The sequence below is a fragment of the Colias philodice genome, chromosome 26 (genome assembly GCF_061535455.1).
Source record: "Colias philodice isolate Cphi_HAF_F1 chromosome 26, ilColPhil1 Martin Lab GWU primary, whole genome shotgun sequence".
Lineage (NCBI taxonomy): Eukaryota > Metazoa > Arthropoda > Insecta > Lepidoptera > Pieridae > Colias > Colias philodice.
The window spans coordinates 842,476-861,428 of record NC_143111.1 but is presented as its reverse complement, the minus strand read 5'-3'; the positions used below and the strand labels follow the sequence as shown (position 1 = coordinate 861,428).

Here is an 18,953-nt window from a genome sequence, read left to right as displayed (position 1 = left end):
TGTGATTCTGACAGCTATAGTCTATGGATGGAACAATAGGTTTATTATCTATTACAGACCTAAAAAGGTTGAAAGCACAGAACTGTTGAAAGTTAAAAAAACTTAAAATATTGTATTCATCGTATTCATACACCTTTTATAACTGAAAATAAACTACAAAGTTCAAATCGCTAGGTTTTTTTTCTGTATCTAAGGCTGTCATGTGGCTGTCATTCACATTTCCATTTTGCAGCACTTGCTCTGTGCTGTGATTCGCAGCTCGTGTTCGCAGCATGAATACCACATAATATATACGTAGTATTGCACGCCTCATGCGAAGCGTTGAGGTGGGTACTACTGTCACTTCGCGCAAAACATCTGATTTTTCATACTTAAAATGTCTTTATGTATCATACATTGCACTTGTAAGATAATACATACACACACATATTAGGAAAAAACACTATTTTTAACGTTCATGATATTTTTGATGTCATTTTTGTTATTTAAACTAGTTAAAAAACAGTTTAAAAAAGTTCTGTCTTGGACGTCCGTGTGTCTGTATGTGCGGATCCTTTTTCTTGTTAACACGATAGCGACCGAAATACTTTACTAATCGATTCTTTTTTTTTCTCTTACGCTTGAGTATGCTCAGGAATAGAACCCTTTCATTTTTCAGGGTCTGATTCGATGTGGTTGAATTGTTATTAAATAAACAAAAATAATAATTAATAAATATTTATTAAAAAAAAATTATGAGGCGTGCACTTTTGGATTTTCCAAATTATTTGTATTCTCTTTGGCATGAATATGAATTTGGAATTTATTCAAGCCAAAGACGTTATACTGATAAGACTACGCGCCATGGCGCAAAAAATGGTTCAAGTGAGAGCGTTCTTATCTCTTTTTATTTTGATAGAAATGGCTTAGCAAAATAAGGGACAAATTGATCGAAAGCGAGCGAGTAAATGTACTGTATAAATATAATTTTGTATGCAAATATAAATTGACTAAAAACATAGTGTACACGGTATATTTTACTCTAAACGTGTTATACCCCGTTTTCCAATTACAGTACTAGAGCGCATTATGCGGCATAATTCTTAACGTTGAATGTTTTAACTACAGCAACCAAGCTTATATATATCTAATACACTGGAGATTGCACTATAACCATTAACTTGTAACAAGAAAATATGACCTCGAATGACGTCCGTGTTGTTTTTTGTCTCTTTCTGTGGAGTGACCACGCTGGTTTGTATATTCAGGATTTTTCGAAATAGAAAAAACTAAAAATCATGGTCTATAAATAATAACGACATATATTTTTAACAGTATTTATATTATAATACTTTATAGGTACATACAATTTTAATTGGTATAGAATGATAGTTTTAAATAACTTTTGGCTACAAAGCTTGGATATGAACCAATATATAGCATTAACATCCTTTGTAAATAGAGGAAAGTTTTGTTTTGCATCAGATGCTGTTTACCAAATTGTAAGCTACTCAGATCTTCTTTTTAAACGCGTTGCTTCGACGGGTCAATTTCAAGCCAAAATCATCAAAGAAAAACTGTTTATAGCAGCCTTGCACAAATTTCAGCAAACTTTACAAAGTTTATTTTTCAAAAGGTATTTTTTTCTGGGTCATAATCCTCAGTAATTTTACCATTGGTGGGCGCATATATTACTTTTTATTTTACTTTTTGGAAAGCTGAAATACGTAAAAAAATAGGAGGTAAGTTAAAAAAGTATAAATTTCAATGTAAAAACGAACAATCTTATAACTACACTAGCGGTCCGCCCCGGCTTCGCCCGTGGTACATATTTACGTTTTCTCTACATAAAAACCATCCTCGTACTTCAAGGAATATAATAAAAAAAGAATTATCGAAATCGGTTCAGCCGTTCTCGAGTTATGCGCTTACCAACACATTTTGCGATTCATTTTTATATATAAGAAGAAGACTACATGTGAGTGCAATACCGATGTCGTGTGTTGTTACATTACAAGTAACAATCTTGAAAATGGTGTTCTAAATTTCATCATAATAATAATGTTATTACAATATAATATTCTCTTCGCTATCCATAAAAACTCGTCATCATGGTTACCTTACTTGTTAAATTTGTTTATTGAAAACTTGTTGAAAAATGATAAAGTATTAGGAAAATAACAAATTTCACATGACTGCTCACTAAAATGATGCAAAAGTTTACAATTTTTGCCATTGTAATGATTTTAAACAGATAAATGCAGGAGTATTGAGGAATATTGTAAATAACGTAAATATACACTTGCCTGTGAAATTCTATGCCAGAATTTGGTGTTCAAACACTTCTGCAATTTTGCACAATACAATGTATTCTTTATATTCGGAAAATATATTTTATTAAATAAGCAACAATATTGACTTATATATTCGAAGCGACGCAATTTTTTTGACACACATGCCATATTGACAAAGTGAGAGTTGCTACAATTTTATTATGGTGACTACCCATAATCAGGGAGTATCGCTTTTTAATAATTGGTTCAGATACTTATTTTATTTAGCATAAATAATAATAATTGTCTCATCCAATAATGCTTCTGAATGACGTTGTTGGCAATTTATCAACAAACTCATGTACAAAAAATGTTGTGTGGTTTTATGAAACCACGGTAAAAGTGAAACTTAGGCACAAAATTATCGTATTTGTACGATAATTATCGTACGGTTCCGAACACTGCTTTATACCTACTCGGCAGCCGACCGTCACGCGACATGCGCTACACAGACCAAAAAGTTTGAGATGATGTAATAAAAGTTTCACTTTAAAACTAACCTTTTGCACAGAATATTACTGCATACATAGTAGCCTTGGGAAAACTTCGTATTAACAGTGGCAATACCAAGTTAGGTGTGAAAGTGATAAAAAACAACAACTGGGCAATATTTTCTTGTTACACGTTAATGTTCATATCGAAATCTCCAGTGTATTAGATATAAGCTTCTTGGTAGGTATCAATCACACGCAATCACACTAAGAGCGTTTTCACATTATCCGATCCGATATCGGATATCGGACGCCGATAGCCGATATCCGATATCGGATACAATTTGCCCTTTCACATTGCCCGATAAAATCGTTCCGATATCATCATGAGTGTTGCCAGAAATGTTTAGAGAAAACTAAACTAAATTGCCAGTTGATAAAAAAAGGTATAATTAAAAAAAATCAAATGTTATAAATCATAGTTGTACATGTACATTAAAAATAACTACGATAAAGAAAAACAACTTCAAAAAAGAAAAGTAAAATGTAAAAAAAAATTGATATCACAACTTACTGCATATTATTTAGATGTGCTATTTACTAAATAGTTTTGATATCGGTCATTTGTATAACATAATATACGTATGTTAACACATTATAAATTAAATAAATTTATATCAATACCTACTACAACCTAGTATTATATAATAGTTTTTAATAATAATAGTTTCAAATAATACCTTTCAAAATCTATTAAATGTATTTTTAGCAAGACGTACCTAGTCATTTAGTCATTTTTTCACTACATACATTTATAAAAGTTCATGTAGTACCTATGATAAATTTATTCTAAGTGATACGATCTTTGTTCACATTTTCTTTTCTTTTTCTTATTACACTGTAATATCCTAAAATAATATTGTCACTCGTTCAAATATATTTGTAATATGATTGTTGTAATTTCCTGTAAGTAAAGATACATAAATTATTTAATTATCATAAACAATTATTTTAGAATAATTAAGAGTTTTCAAACTTTGTATTCTTTGTTGTAAATTCAAAATAAAAATAAAATCGGTGTGAAATCTCCTCCTTTTTTTGAAGTCGGTTAAAAACAAAGCACTCAATGACAACAATACAATAAACAGCACAACCAACATCCGAGTAGGAGGAGGAGCGAGGCAGAATGAGATAAAATAAAGATGATAGACCTAATGTTTTCGAAGATAGATATTTGAATTTAAGAACGAAATATATTTTTGTTTACTACTATTATAAATTGCCGTTCAGCCAATTGCCGTATATTTTAATACGGCAAATAAAAATACCTGCCGTAGAAATCGTATTTTAAATGCCTATAAATACTTAAATGTGTGTTTTCTTAATAAAAAAAGGTTTCTTTTAATAGAAAGGGTTTTAGGTTAAAAGCAAATAATTTTTTTAAAGATTGAGCGGCTTAAAAGACTGAAAATACACAAACTAGTGCTTTTTTGCTGTTGGTATACTGCCTTTTCGAAAATTGAGTTGGCAACACTGAACATTATCGTCCGATAGCCACTGGGAATATCGGTGTCGGCTCCGATATCCGATATCGGACCGGACAATGTGAAAGACAGGCACATATTTCATACATTTTACTTCCCTCCGATATCGGATATCGGCTATCGGCTTCCGATATCCGATATCGGATCGGATAATGTGAAAACGCTCTAACTTGGCAAGTTGGTGTGAAAGGAATAAAAAAACATACAGGTGTCATTCAACGTCATATTTTCTTGTTACAAGTTAATGGTCATAGTGCAATCTCCAGTGTTATTAGATATAAGCTTCTTGCTCTATGGATATATCGAATAATAACAGAATATTCAAAAATAAAAATCAATCTATGAAAGATTTTCTATTCATTGTCTGCAACGATGTTGAGTAATCTGTGGACATGGTAAAGTTTCAATTTTTAACTTGTCATCACTCATCTGTGATCTGTCATCCAACAAATAATGTTCACGTATCGTGCGTTCGTGGATTGCGTTGTGTGATTTGATATTTTTAATTTTCGAAATTAATTATATCAATTCAATAAGTGTACCAAGCTATTTAACAAAAGAATGTAAGTATTTTCCGACTCGAGTTCTCTTATTAAAATAAATAAATTATGCCTAATAACTTTACAAATTAAGTATGATTTTCACAAATTAATTTTTCCATAAACGAGTTTTTCCACTTCGTGACAACACGAGCTAATAAAATTTCAGGTTTATGTGACCTAACGAAGGTTTGGTTTATAATTTTTCACAATCCATTGAGTATCGCATTTTTGTCGTGGCCCACTTGTTCAATAAATATTTAATAATCACTTCCCTCTTCAGTGTCCTAATAATCCATTGTATTAAAATGTGAAGTAAACCGTCACGTATTCTTCGTGCATTTAATTTTAGTTTCAATCTGACTTTTTATCTGACACTGTGCCTAACCTGATAACATTATCTTTAGGTATATTCTGCTCAAAGGTATATTCATTTCACCTGATAACAATAACTATTTTAGTTGTCCTTAATACCTTAATCTTAATTATTACAAAGTAAACATTGTTATTGCTTTAAAATATATTTCTCATTTAATTTAACTTTAAACTCTTTTTATAGAATATCTTCTAAAGTTTTGCATAAATGTTTCTCTGCATTAAGAATGTACTGGTAAAATTAGTAGAATTGATTCATACATTCTAGCCTCTAGGAATATAATCAAACTGATGCATGACAGTTAAGCTTAATATCAAAATACAGTTAACTTTTATAGTAAAAGTTTTTATACTTATTGCAATGAGACTTTCTTTGACCTTCTTTTAAGATGGAATACAGCTATATGATAGTGATGATTCAATGACCCAATTTCATTTTCTGAAAATTATCAAAATTTACTAAGAAAACTTAGAAGTTTATTTTAATATTTCATCATGAAGATTTATTTATTTTACAATTATTGTAATAAAATAATAAAGTCTACTCAGGTAGATATCTGAAGGTTATTGTGAATAATTACTGAGAATTATTTACATAAGTTAAACATTTCAATGTCAAGACTAATTACTGATAATTTTTTTTATGTCCATAAATACAATGTTTCTTATAATTCACTTTGATGTATTTATTGAGGATTGTGATCAAAGCAAAAAAAAAAATGAATTTACAAATATTATATTAATATATGGCACACATCTCTCCAATATGACCGTGGAGGTGTTTTAAAAATTTGCTAATTTCTATTTGTGTCTTAATTTAATGTGTAAGTATTATTTTCTTAAATCCATTCAAGAAACTAATTAAATTTTATGTTAACTTGTTTTAGTAAAATTTTAGGATAATATCTTCTGTTATTGTTTCAAACAAATTTTATAAAATTAAAAATTAAAACTTTATATTCATTAAACCGTTGAAGGGCACTCTTTTTGGGACTTACTGAGATGTACTGTATTTAAAAAGGAACTATTTAGAAATATGAATATTAATGCAAAACTTGATTAATCTAGAATCATTAGCATATTTTCCTTATAACCATACCTACATGAGATCACAATAGGTTATACGATTTTTACCATTTTATAACCTTCCTTGTACTATTAACAATAAATTAAATGGTAGGTTTGTATATAACATTAATATGTGGCATGTATTGAATGTAGATATGGTTTAATGAATCAATATCTAGAAGCGTCCAACACTTTCCCCAGTATCTATGTTAGCTTATCTATATATATATAAAACTCAAAGGTGACTGATATAGTGATCTATCAACGCACAGCACAAACCACTGGACATATCGGGCTGAAATTTGGCATGCAGGTAGATGTTAGGACGTAGGCATCCGCTAAGAAAGGATTTCCCGAAATTCTTGTGGGAACGGGGAAAATCGGGGATGCACGTACAAAGTCGTGGACCGAAGCTAGTCTTATACTAAAATGATGGTAAACTCATATAATATATTTTCTCCAGAATGGCTGAACCAAACCCGCAAGCAGGTGACACCGGCCCACCAAAGGGCATGCCGGCATTGAAAGCTCACCTTATGGCCAACAAAGTAGACGTTGCCCTGTGGGGTGTACGAATTTTAACTATTTTGTGCACTATCGGATATGTCATCCCTATTTTCACCAAGTAAGTGTTATTTTGTTTAATAATTGTTAAATGAATTATTAGTATTTAGTGGTACTTAATTTATGTTTGGTATCAAAATTTAATTTTTTTTTTTAGCAACTGGATAAATTCATTGTTAACACAGCTTACTTGATGCATAACATATCCTGATTTATTTATAAACTTTTACTGGTTTTCATAGAATTATTTGTTATCATGTAGAAATTAACCCCCACGGTTTTTATAGACAATAGAAGGGAATGATTTCACTGTTTTATCATGCAAAGGATCATTATTTACATATCTTATTACTAATTAGTTTTGTAATACATTCTGTTCTTCGTCACTTGTCTTAGAAGCGTCATATTTTTACTTAATAATCAACATACATAGACTATAGCAACCTATTTCCCAACAGTCCCGTATCATCATTCTACAAGGCACTCCTAGCGAATGCCGCGACCTCCGCCCTCCGACTCCACCAGAGGATACCGCCAAATGAAATAGCACTCTCTAGAGAGTTCCTCAACAGATTCTTCCTTGAGGACAGCGCTCATTATCTCTTCTATTCATTGATCTTCATGAACGTCACACCGCATATATGTATCCTTTTTAATAATTTAGTTCATAAGTAGTTAAATACTTCAAATTATGTCTAAGTTGTGTAGAAATGTGTGTTCAAATTTCCTGAGGAATGTACGTGTAAGTTTCGGTTTATAAATTAGAAATTAGATACTTTGAAGGTAGTTCGAGAAATAATGAACTCAATAAAATGAATCACAGTAGTAACAACTAAATATGTATTCAATCTTTAAACTTAATTAACGCTACATTTTTTAGATAATGAAAGACATTTTATCTTCATTATGTGCAATACAATTAATAAACACGTGCTTTCTTTGACCTCGGCAGTTACATAAAGACATTAGAATAAAATTACATAAGATTAATACTATTTATATTATTTAATACTTATCTGTGTTTGTATATACTTAATTCAATGATATAATGTGATTAAGTTCAATCGAATAACCCATTTGAGAAATAGATTTTTCGTCCGTTCCAATTTTTAGAAAGTGTTAAGGACTCAATATTTTTAGATATATAAATTATTAAATAAAAAATCATATATTGAACAATTAGTGGGTTTGCTACAAACGTCACATTTGCTAAAGTAGGTAGGTATAATTCGTATACAAAAATAATGTATATTTTACTTATGTTTTGCTATGTCGCACATAAAAGATACAAATATGTATTTTATTTTTAAATGTTTTGCTTGAATATTCTATGCAGCAAAGTACATCGGTCGTCACAACCTTGAGGCTACATTAACGCGATAATTCTTTATATTGTCTACAATCACACGTAATATCTGATTTTTAAATACACAGTGTCATTGGATTTTATATTATAAAACTAGCGGTCCGCCCCGGCTTCGCCCGTGGTACATTCTTATGTTTTCTCTACATAAGAACCATCCTCGTACTTCCAGGAATATAATAAAAAAAGAATTATCGAAATCGGTTCAGCCGTTCTCGAGTTATGCGCTTACCAACACATTTTGCGATTCATTTTTATATTATAAAATGAAGTAGCAACTATCCGGTCTCGTATTGGATGCCTTAAGGCGTTACCCGGCAATTTCGACTATGTTCAACCTCTATAAAGTCTGGTACAACATAAAGCACAATACCGAAAAAAATATATAAAATAGGATGGTCTTTGATCTTTAATTGCTCGCGAGGAATTTTTCCCAAAGTTAATAGATTTCTAGAAAAAAAATGTGCCGTGGTCATCGATTTTTCCGCAAATACTCTATAAACTTCGTAACCTGCTGACTTAGAGCTCTGAAAATTTTATGTTTAATAAATTATCAGTTACACAACAATCCCTGACGAGGATTTTTTTTTTCACTGATTGGTATCTTTTTAAATACAAAATGCGAGGAAAAAAGAAGGTGCAGCGGGAGAGGTTTGAGATCCGTCAAGTATGGTCAAGGTTATTAGCGCATGTATAAGCCTTAACTTAACTTACTTATGGAAAGTGAATTTTTTGACGACACGATTTTGATAGGTGCCTGTCTTTTACTATACATGATTCATACATATTACAATTATTAAATATGATATATCTCATACATTGTAAATTTCCAAAGAATTACATTAGTTGCCTGCTCTTATTTCATTTGGAATGTTTATTTTTCAAAAATTTTAACAGCTATCATGCTTAGCCAATCTTAGGCAAATCCACTGATATACAATTTATTATTACACTGAATAATCTATTGCTTTTTTGTGGATATAACCTATCATGTACCTAAATGATGTCACAAAATATTATATTTGCATCACATTTCGATTCAACTATTTCGTATCGTAAACATGATTATCTAAATCCAACATCTTATTAATTATAATATTATATAAGATAAATTAAGATTTTCTATGACCGATCAAGAATTATTCAAAAGATAAACGCTGAATATTATTTTTATCTCATATTGCGTAAAACAAACGAAGTAGACAGGTATAATATTGATTAGATAGATAACGTCACCTGTCTGTGTACACAGAATATATTGGTATCATCATCATATCGTATTATATGTCCATTGTCCATACTAAATATTATAAATGCGAAAGTCTGTTTGTCTGTCACGCTTTCAGGACTAAACCACAACACTGATATTGCGATATTTGCAATGAAAATAGTTGATGATCAAGTTCAAAATTAGGTAACTATTTTTATTAAAAAAATCAATAATGGCCAACGGTTTCGATTTTTTTTTGTAAGTAAGTAGGTACTCGTTTTTGCTAGTAACCTGTAACGTTATAGAGTCGAATGTTTGTGTTTGGATTAACACTTATAAAGATCAACAGATTTCAATTTTCAATGTTTATTATCTAGGAGCACAAACATATAAAATCTACCTATTTATAAACTTTGTTAATTTGAAATAATACAGTAATTACTTTAATGAATTTAATCTATCTAATAAATTTAATAATGCTAATTATTTTATTATTCCTTAATATACAAATGTGACTTGTGAGGTAAAAAGATCTTATCATATTCGATCAGGTTAACTAGTATACTCTATATGATTATAAATTATAGGTCGTTTGTCAATGTCGAATTGTAGTATCTACTCACATAAATATGTGTATTTTATATAGAAATGGCTTTACTTTTTATTGATCTATTTTTTACTAGAAAATTTATTAAACTTCGTAACGATTTAATTCATTATTATAGGTATAAAATTTTGTATATTTCGTGTTTTGAGACGAGTTGTGAGTTGTGACGTAGAGAAAATATGCCATCGTAGATTTATCTACTCCGCGATGTCAAGGTGAACCGGAACAGGTTTTTATAACTACAATAACGTAATTAATGTCTTTAATACTTTCCGTTTAAACAACATATAAAAATTATATTACGTTAGAGGTAACCAAAATGTTGTTAAACAAGTTGTTTTTATGTACCTGTATATGTATAGGTCAGTTTAGGTTTTTAATCTTTGAAACTGCTGAATGGATTTCGATGTAACTTTCCTCAGTTATAATTTATGAATTACCTACTAGCTTTCCGCGGCTTCACCCGCATTTTCAAAGAAAAACCCCGCATAGTCCCCATTTCCATGGGATTTCCGGGGTTAAACCTATCCAAGTTACCCTCTATATGTGTGCTAAATTGCATTGTAATTGGTTCAGTAGTATTTGAGTGAAAGAGTAACAAACATACACACCTACACATACACATACATCCATCTTCACAAACTTTCGCATTTATAGGATAGGATAAGATGATAGCTCTCGTTTATATAGTTAATATTAAGAAATGTATTGTAGGTCTCAAGTAAAATTTAACCGGCCCCGCGCCGGCCGCCATGAGGGCCAAGTGACAACTCATGCGCAACGTGACTCTCACCGTCCTCTGCATATATATTATTTAATTTACCATTAAAGTAATCTTTATGGTCGTATGAATTAGGTTGAATTTCTATTATAATATAACGGATTGAATTACTGACCAAAGCATTTTAAGGTCTGCATTCTTAAAAATAAGGGTTATTTTGTAATTGAATTCATAACAAAATTCTTAGCCTTTATTAAATTGGTTCAAAATTTCGGATATTTATTTTATTCGTCAAGACAAATCCGCTATTTATATTATTACAAAAATGAATGTACATCGGAACAGTTAAAGTTTTTTACTTTAAATTTATCAAATAACCGTTACCCAAGTAAGACAGATTTAAGAGTAGTACAGTTAGAATAGTCACTCAAATTGCTTTATGTTAGCTTCGTATGGGATATTCAAATATAAATATGTAATTACGTCAAAATAGTTTTAAAATGAAACTTCTATAAGCGCATTTACAGTAGGTACCTAAATATAAGGCAATACCGTCACGTCATGGAGTGAGCCGACGATATTGGTATCTTTAAATCCTGCCAAAGAAGTTTCACTTCTGACACGTGTGCTCGGTACATACGCTCTCTTTTTCAGTCTCCAGTTCTTTTTTATAAAAGGCTTTCCTATAGAAGAATAAGTACTATAATACATAGTTTAATCGGCCTTACTTAAGTATATTATGTCACCAAGCGCAAGAGCATTGAAATGAAAAAACAAGGTAAATAAAATCGTTTTAATAAAATTAAAACAAGATACACAAGGCCGCGTTAAAGGGACCATATATGGTTGTACATAATCGAATATGCGTATCTATAGGTAATTTTAAATGATTGTTGAAATGAAACTTCTTTATCGGGGTTGGAAAAAAATTTAGTGTAACATTTTATCGTTACGCGTGACATTTTTCCGTTACGCGCCATCTTGTCGAATCGATGGCGCGTAACGGACGTATTTCTGTAAAATGTATGTGTATAGTAAATTATTTTTTTTTAAATAAGGTCATAAAGAAGTTTCACTTCTTACGGGTGTACACTAGAACACGCACACATTTTTTTTACCACTTTGTAAACTATAACCACAAAGTATTCAAAGAATATGGAAATCCGATGGGAACAACAAATTCAAATGTATTAGAGAAGAATTAAGATTGTGTCAAAAAAAATTTAAGAATGTGTCAATATTTGTGACATTTTTCGTTTGTGTGTGAAATGTGTTTTTTTCCTGCAATGCCTTTATAGCAAAAGGTCTTATTTCTAACCAGTCTAATATAATTCGATTGGTTTTTGTTATGAATGAAATAGGCATATAAGACAAATCTTATTTACTAGTATACATTAATATCTCTTTAGGAAGTTCGACATTACACGTACTTACATAAAATCTAAGCATAAAATATTATGATGTATACGTAACTAGCAATAAGCACATAATATTATACCGTCGGTATATAATAAGCAAATAATCGTTTTTGATTATAATATATTTGAATTATTTTCATTTTCAAATATATGCTATGAAGGAGCGAGTTTTATGATGCCACAGGATCATTATATTATTACGAATTTACCTACAACTCCGCATATTTATATACTTTAATTTATCTCTTTACTTATCAGTATATTGCAATTTACGTGAGAGTTTTTTGTGTCAGGTCAACATTATGTTACATAAAAAAAATTAAATATTCATATGGAAAATAACAAAATAAATTATCTTGTAGTACTAGGCTTATACCAAGGTTTTTAGTCAATATTTAAATAAATGATGAGTTTTCACATAAGTGTACTGTTTAATGTATATTGCGTATGTAAGTATGTATAATTGTATTTTTCTGGATTTAGAATGGAAAAAGGTAAATCATTTTCCTTTTTTACCAGAATAAACTCATACTAATAAATGGACAAAACACAGCTATAGCACAGTATTACCATTATTTCCTAAAGTAGTGCGACGAATGTACTTGTGCAGAGAAACGGAGGGGAACTGGCGGGGGTCGGGCGACGCGGGCCGCGTAAAGCAAACATGCTTAGTTTGCTTTACCTAGCGCGAAAGGATGTCGCAGTCGTATTTTTTGTGTAATAATTTTATTATACATACGTACTTACATATTCTATTATGGCGCGCACAAACTGTTCGGTTTACGGATGTAAATCTACATTGAAATCCCAGAAGGAAACAATATTTCAGAAAGATTGTATTAATTGTATCTGTTGAATTAAAATCAAAGCTATGTATATGTTGTCCTCATTATTTTCTAATCAGATTGTACATCCCAATGCGAATGCATTACTTAGTTAAATGTTATAATATACAATTAAGAACATCCAAAAATAAAGTGTCCACGTAAATAATATTTAGCAGTGCAATATATGTAATTATATATTTATGAACAAATAATTACATCAGATTTAATAATCGCAATTATTTTGAATGTACATATGAATAAAGATTTCATCATAATATTAATAATCACAATTGTTTTATTTTCCATTTGTTGCAACCCTAGCGTATTTTCGTGTGGCAGCGTAAGTACCTACGCTGGCGGCGGCATCGCGCGACATCAAAGGCGATTCCTTACTGTAGGAAATAATGGTAATACTGTGGCTATAGTATTTATATACCAGTTTGACAATTAAATTTGACAGTTTAGGTACCTGTGACCCACAAACATACAAAACACTTTCTAGCAGCTTTGCATGATATTATCAGTTTTAAATATAATGTCTATCTCTAATTAGTAGCTACTGTATCACGAAAACTTACTATAAATATATTTTTACACGTGAACACTATATAATATAATTATAGATGTTGTGTCTAACTTTCAGAAGTATTATTCGAATAATAATTACTGTTAATGTCGTTAACTAATAATCTATAATGTTTGAATTTTATAGCCATTTTCTGGATAATTCACAATTTAGATTCATTTGTGTATTTAGGTTTGTAATTAATTAAAAAAAAAGAATATAAACTCAATATTATAAAATTGTCTATTAGTATCGGAACTATAAATTATAAAATGCTTTTAAAAACAATAGTGCTTTATCCTTTTATATGTTCAAATACATATTTAAGTATAGAGGTTATTAAACTTCCTCGGTCAATCAATAAAGACCAATTGTTTATTCACTACGTTTGAATGCTTCACTATAAAGGATGCCTCGTATTAATGATCAATAAAAAACTTTCATTATAACAATTGCTTTATTTTTCATAAAATTCTCAATTAATTATTGAAATGAAACTTCTTTATGCGTGTTGAGAGTAAAATTTCAAGTCGCGTCATGACAATACTGTCATGACATGGAATAAGGCGGCGATTTTGGTATCGTCACACCCCGGAGTCCGGACACTCCATACAAAATTATCGTTTTGACAGTCACACTGTAGAGACTGCAAATGTGTGTGTTAACGCTTTATGGTTGGCACATTTGTGACTAGCGTAAAAAAAAAAATTCGCGTTTTTCTGATGAAATACATCCGTAAACAGCACAATATCTAACTATTTTCTACGAAAAACGAAAACACAAATCCAAAATAATAAATTACTTTCAGTCAATTTGATTAATGTTGTCAATCTTCGTTGCGTATCGTCCTTGCATAAAAATGCGGACCATTTTTAGCCTGATCGTGCGCGGGGTGAGGTAAGTGTTTAATTTTGGCGGGAGGCGGAGAGTGTCCGTTCTAGAGTGTCCGTTCTGTAGCGTTTACTGACTCCACGAGCGAGAGAATCGCGGCGATATTATCGTCGTGCCACGTATTTCTATACACTCTCTATGGAACCGTCTCCACACGGCGATATTATCGCCGCGATGCGACGAGTGGCAATGAGCGCGCGAAACGTCATTACATCGTCGCTAGCCCGCCGCGACCAGCAGCGGGCTAGCGACGAGCGCGCGGCGGGCCCGCTGTCAAACGCAGCGTCATTTCAGCGTTGCCTCTGGTCTTCTCGTAGTTCTCTTCAAGGAAACGTGGTGATACCGTTACGAGTCGCCGCGGAAACGCTGCGATTCCTTTACGACTCGTGACGATACGCGGCGGAATTATCGCTCGTTCGTGGAGATTATCCGACGATATAAGGGCGGACTCGTCGCGATTCTCTCGCTCGTGGAGTCAGCGCCTTAGCTACTATGTATTATGTATTCTGTGGTATCGTTATATCTTGCCTAAGAAGTTTAACTTCTGAAACGTGTACTCGGGACACGCTCTTTTTTTTAAATAAATGCTATTGTTATGGAATAGTTCTGTCATTAAGAGGTATATGTATTTTAGTTTAAGTATGATATAAGCAATTATTCCTTAATCGAATATGATCAGTAATTCTGGTGCCAATATTCCTGTTCGCGATGCTTCACGCAGCTTCCTACTCGCTCGTCATTCTTGATGTAAGTACCATTTTTAATTTTTCTTTATTAGATAAGAAGATAGAAAAGCCAAAAGAGCTTGAGCAATTTGGTGGTGGTGTTGTAAAAAGGGAATTTGAAGCTAGAGACAGAGACAGGAGTTTAAAGCAGAAGAAGTGTAAGGGAGAGAGAGAAAGAGTGACAAATAAAAAACCAGCAAGTACGTTTATGATATTTCAGTTTCTATTTAAACTTTTAGATTTAACATTTCCTAGCTAGCAGTCACATGGCCTAAAGGTCGTCAATGAAACATTAATTGAAATTAACACCTTATTTCGTGGCAGTAATGTTCATATTCGATCGTATCGCTCATTAGAAAACTCTGCCAACTACAAACGTAGGCAGAGTTTTGTTTCGGATACTTTTCGAGCCATTTTGAGGCTAGTTGCTTTAAAAATATTAAATATGTTTAATGTATTTCCTTTCAGACTCTAGGCCAGAACTCATTGTGGGTGGTTCGCATCGGTATCTCGCTGGTGGAATTCCAAGCGAGGAACATTTTGCGTGCGGCCGCTTTGGCTGAAATCGTGCTATTCCCGCTCATCGCTTTCTTAGCCCTGCTGTAAGTAGTCCTGTTTAAATAATAGTAATTATTTATTCGTTATTTAGGGTTGTCAAAGACGAAATAAAATACATTTTAATCGAGTTGACTGGTTTTCTAATCGACATGTGTATTTTGGTGTATAAATAAATACACAATTTATTTATACACCAAAATACACAAGTAAAATTTTGGTGTAGGTGCTACGCATCTGTTTTTGTTTTCTTTTTCTAATTTCTTATCTGTGTGCGTTCCAGCGGGTACAGCGGTTTGCTCTCGCCGTTCATGTACTACTACTTCGTGACGTGGCGGTACACGTCCCGCCGCAACCCGTACACGCGCAACACGTTCCGCGAGCTGCGCGAGTTCGCCGAGCGCACCGCCGCGCGCCCCGCGCTGCCCGCGCCGCTGCGCTCGGCGCTGCTCGCCGCCGTGCAGCTCGTGTGCCGCCTGGCGCCGCCCGTCGAGATACAGCAGTGAGTGCACACACACAACACGCACGCACACATGTAAGACACGCAACATGCACACACACATGTAACACAAGTCACACGTATGGCATAATTTTACATTCGACACATGTAACACATGCAACACGAACGGCAAACATGCAAAACACGCCGCACGTACGACACAATCTCATATTACACGTAAATGTAGAATATATTCTCTCTCTAAAATTGCCTCCTATAGATCTTTGCAATATGCAAAGATCGTATAATGACACCGTATGAGAGACTATCATATTAGTATAGTCTTACAATATCATGTTACACTTTACAGGAACTTGACATCTCTTGGCCATTTAACAGAATTTATTATTGAATATCATATCATAAGAAGACAGGTTAAACAACAACAATATCGCCAGCAACGAGAGGCGGCTCGAGACAAAATAATATGTAGTATCGGTGTTCACTTAAATTAAAACTACGAAAATGCAATAGCGTTACCGGGATCATTTGTTACAAAAAAAAAAAACAATTATCCATTTAAACACTAAAAAGTATAAACTACACGAATTTGCATTCGCGCGCGTATTCAGTGTTTGTTTATATAGGAGTGGCAACGTCGTGCGCAATTGCTGCTGTCATGCGATGCGGCGGTAATAAACGGCAACGTCGCGTGAGAGCGGCGCTCCGAATATGCCTATTTTTCCATAGTAAATCTTTTGTTTCACGCGCAGGACCGTGTCGAAATTTCTCTTTCACTCTTATTGGATTTCGTATTTAGGCAATGTACTGAATCTTATTTCATTGGAGCGCAATCGAGAGCGCTCCGTAAGCTCCGTTTCGTGCGTTATTTATGAAATGATACGGGAACAAGAGCGTGTGTAATTATGTAATTTACTTGTAATGTGTAAAGGTACTTATTTTATTGATTGGATTTTTTTACGACAGATTTTAAATAGTGATATTAATTATTAAATGAGTGAGCAGGTATAACTTTATTGTAATTATTTATGGAAATTCACTGCACCTCCTAGGATGAAACGCCTTTGCCAGCAAAAGTTGTTTATTACTCTTCTCTTTCACTCTCGCGCATAAAAAACGTAGCTCGCTCGCCAGCATGACAGGCAATTTCCTGACTTTCGTATCTATAACTTTAAAAACATCTAATCTCAAAACGATATTTTCATCTTTCTCACATATAATTTTTTTTCAGATAAGCATTGCTGTCGAATCATCGATGCATCACTCAACAGTCTATGGAAATATTTATTTTATTTTAAGCTGTTACTCTTTGACAGCTAATATGTAATAAAAATAAAACTGCAGACTTGCTCCTTGGTGCAACCATAGACAACATAGCACACATGGGTCGATGTTTATTAAGTTCTTTTTAATCTATGGTCATTATTATACAATTTATAAAATATATAAGGTACGGGTTAAAAGGTACTACTTTATCCAACTCTGTCCAAACTTAAGCTTATGTGTGCTAAATTTGCCTTTTATATCTAAGTAATAAAATCTGGATTTAAGATAATATACTGCATTGTATTTTATCACATGCAACACTGACCTAAATTTTATTTGTATCGAAAAAATCATTTGTCTGTAAGTCGCAGATAGGTTAAGATTAGGGTTTTTTTGCTGTCTAAGTTACATATTATATGCATATATAAAAGTACACCGTGCATGTTTGTATGTTATAAGTTGGTTGTATTGAATTATTGTATTGTGTACCGGGTCTATTGTAAGATTAATTTTTATGACACGAGAACAATTTTGGTCCAATTTTATTTAGTTATTTAAGGAGTTGTAGGATAATTAATCAATTTTACCTCTAGCCTTGTCAAAAATGTGCTAAAATTTGTTCCATATACATTTAAAATAAAAAAAATTAACGACGAGGTATTTGTTATCAATGATCTTATATGTCTATGGTTCATTTGAACATTGCTGAAAATAAAAGATTCTCTTTTTAATGACTGTCACAATTTTACTTTGTTTTGCATTTAATTTACACCTTCATTTCCAATATATTATGTGAATACGGTTATACATAAAATAGAAAATAAATACACATTTTGTATTAAGACTTAATATTTGCACTTGGTTTGGGATGAATGTAGTAAGGATTTTAAATAAATGTTGTTTAAGAAATTTCCTGTTTTTTTTATTTAAATCATTCATCTACCTGTAATCATCTACATTATAAGATCTGAATTGTACCCATATTCATGAATAAAAATATTTCAATTTGAATTTGAACCTTATTTTCAAGTCATACGAATATAGATCACATCACGATTCAGACTACTAGATACCTATTACAATTATTACAGAAGGAAAACACCGTCTTCTTCCGGGAAAATCCAGGATAAGCCAAAAATTGCCTGTTTTTGTTGCTATGTAACTACATTATAAGATCTGAATTGTACCCATATTCATGAATAAAAATATTTCAATTTGAATTTGAACCTTATTTTCAAGTCATACGAATATAGATCACATCACGATTCAGACTACTAGATACCTATTACAATTATTACAGAAGGAAAACACCGTCTTCTTCCGGGAAAATCCAGGATAAGCCAAAAATTGCCAATAAAACATTGCATTTACATCAAAATAGCGAATTCTCATTCTAATCCCTTATATCAAATTCTTTTAGTGTCGACGGGCGTAGAGCATTCTTTCGTTGTTCTTGGTGCGTTCGAAAAGATTCTACGCAACGTTCTAATACTGAACAACATTGAATACGAA

General features: G+C 32.2%; 1 protein-coding gene across 3 annotated transcripts; it reads left to right on the top strand.

Annotated features, from left to right (window-relative positions):
* Positions 1 to 4,693: 4,693 nt before the first annotated feature.
* Positions 4,694 to 18,350, top strand: Kr-h2 (transmembrane protein 33-containing Krueppel homolog 2). Of its 3 annotated transcripts, none has more exons than XM_089711242.1 (7): positions 4,694 to 4,850; positions 6,733 to 6,894; positions 7,292 to 7,476; positions 15,115 to 15,182; positions 15,629 to 15,762; positions 15,999 to 16,217; positions 17,407 to 18,350. In XM_089711242.1, exons 2-7 carry the CDS (start codon positions 6,734 to 6,736, stop codon positions 17,408 to 17,410), a joined length of 771 nt encoding a protein of 256 aa, XP_089567368.1. In that variant the 5' UTR covers positions 4,694 to 4,850; position 6,733; the 3' UTR covers positions 17,411 to 18,350. The 3 variants fall into 3 exon arrangements, with proteins under 3 accessions (XP_089567368.1, XP_089567369.1, XP_089567371.1); XM_089711245.1 differs by lacking the exon at positions 4,694 to 4,850 and adding an exon at positions 5,086 to 5,250; XM_089711243.1 differs by lacking the exon at positions 17,407 to 18,350 and having other exon boundaries at positions 15,999 to 16,221.
* The last annotated feature ends 603 nt before the right edge of the window (positions 18,351 to 18,953 follow it).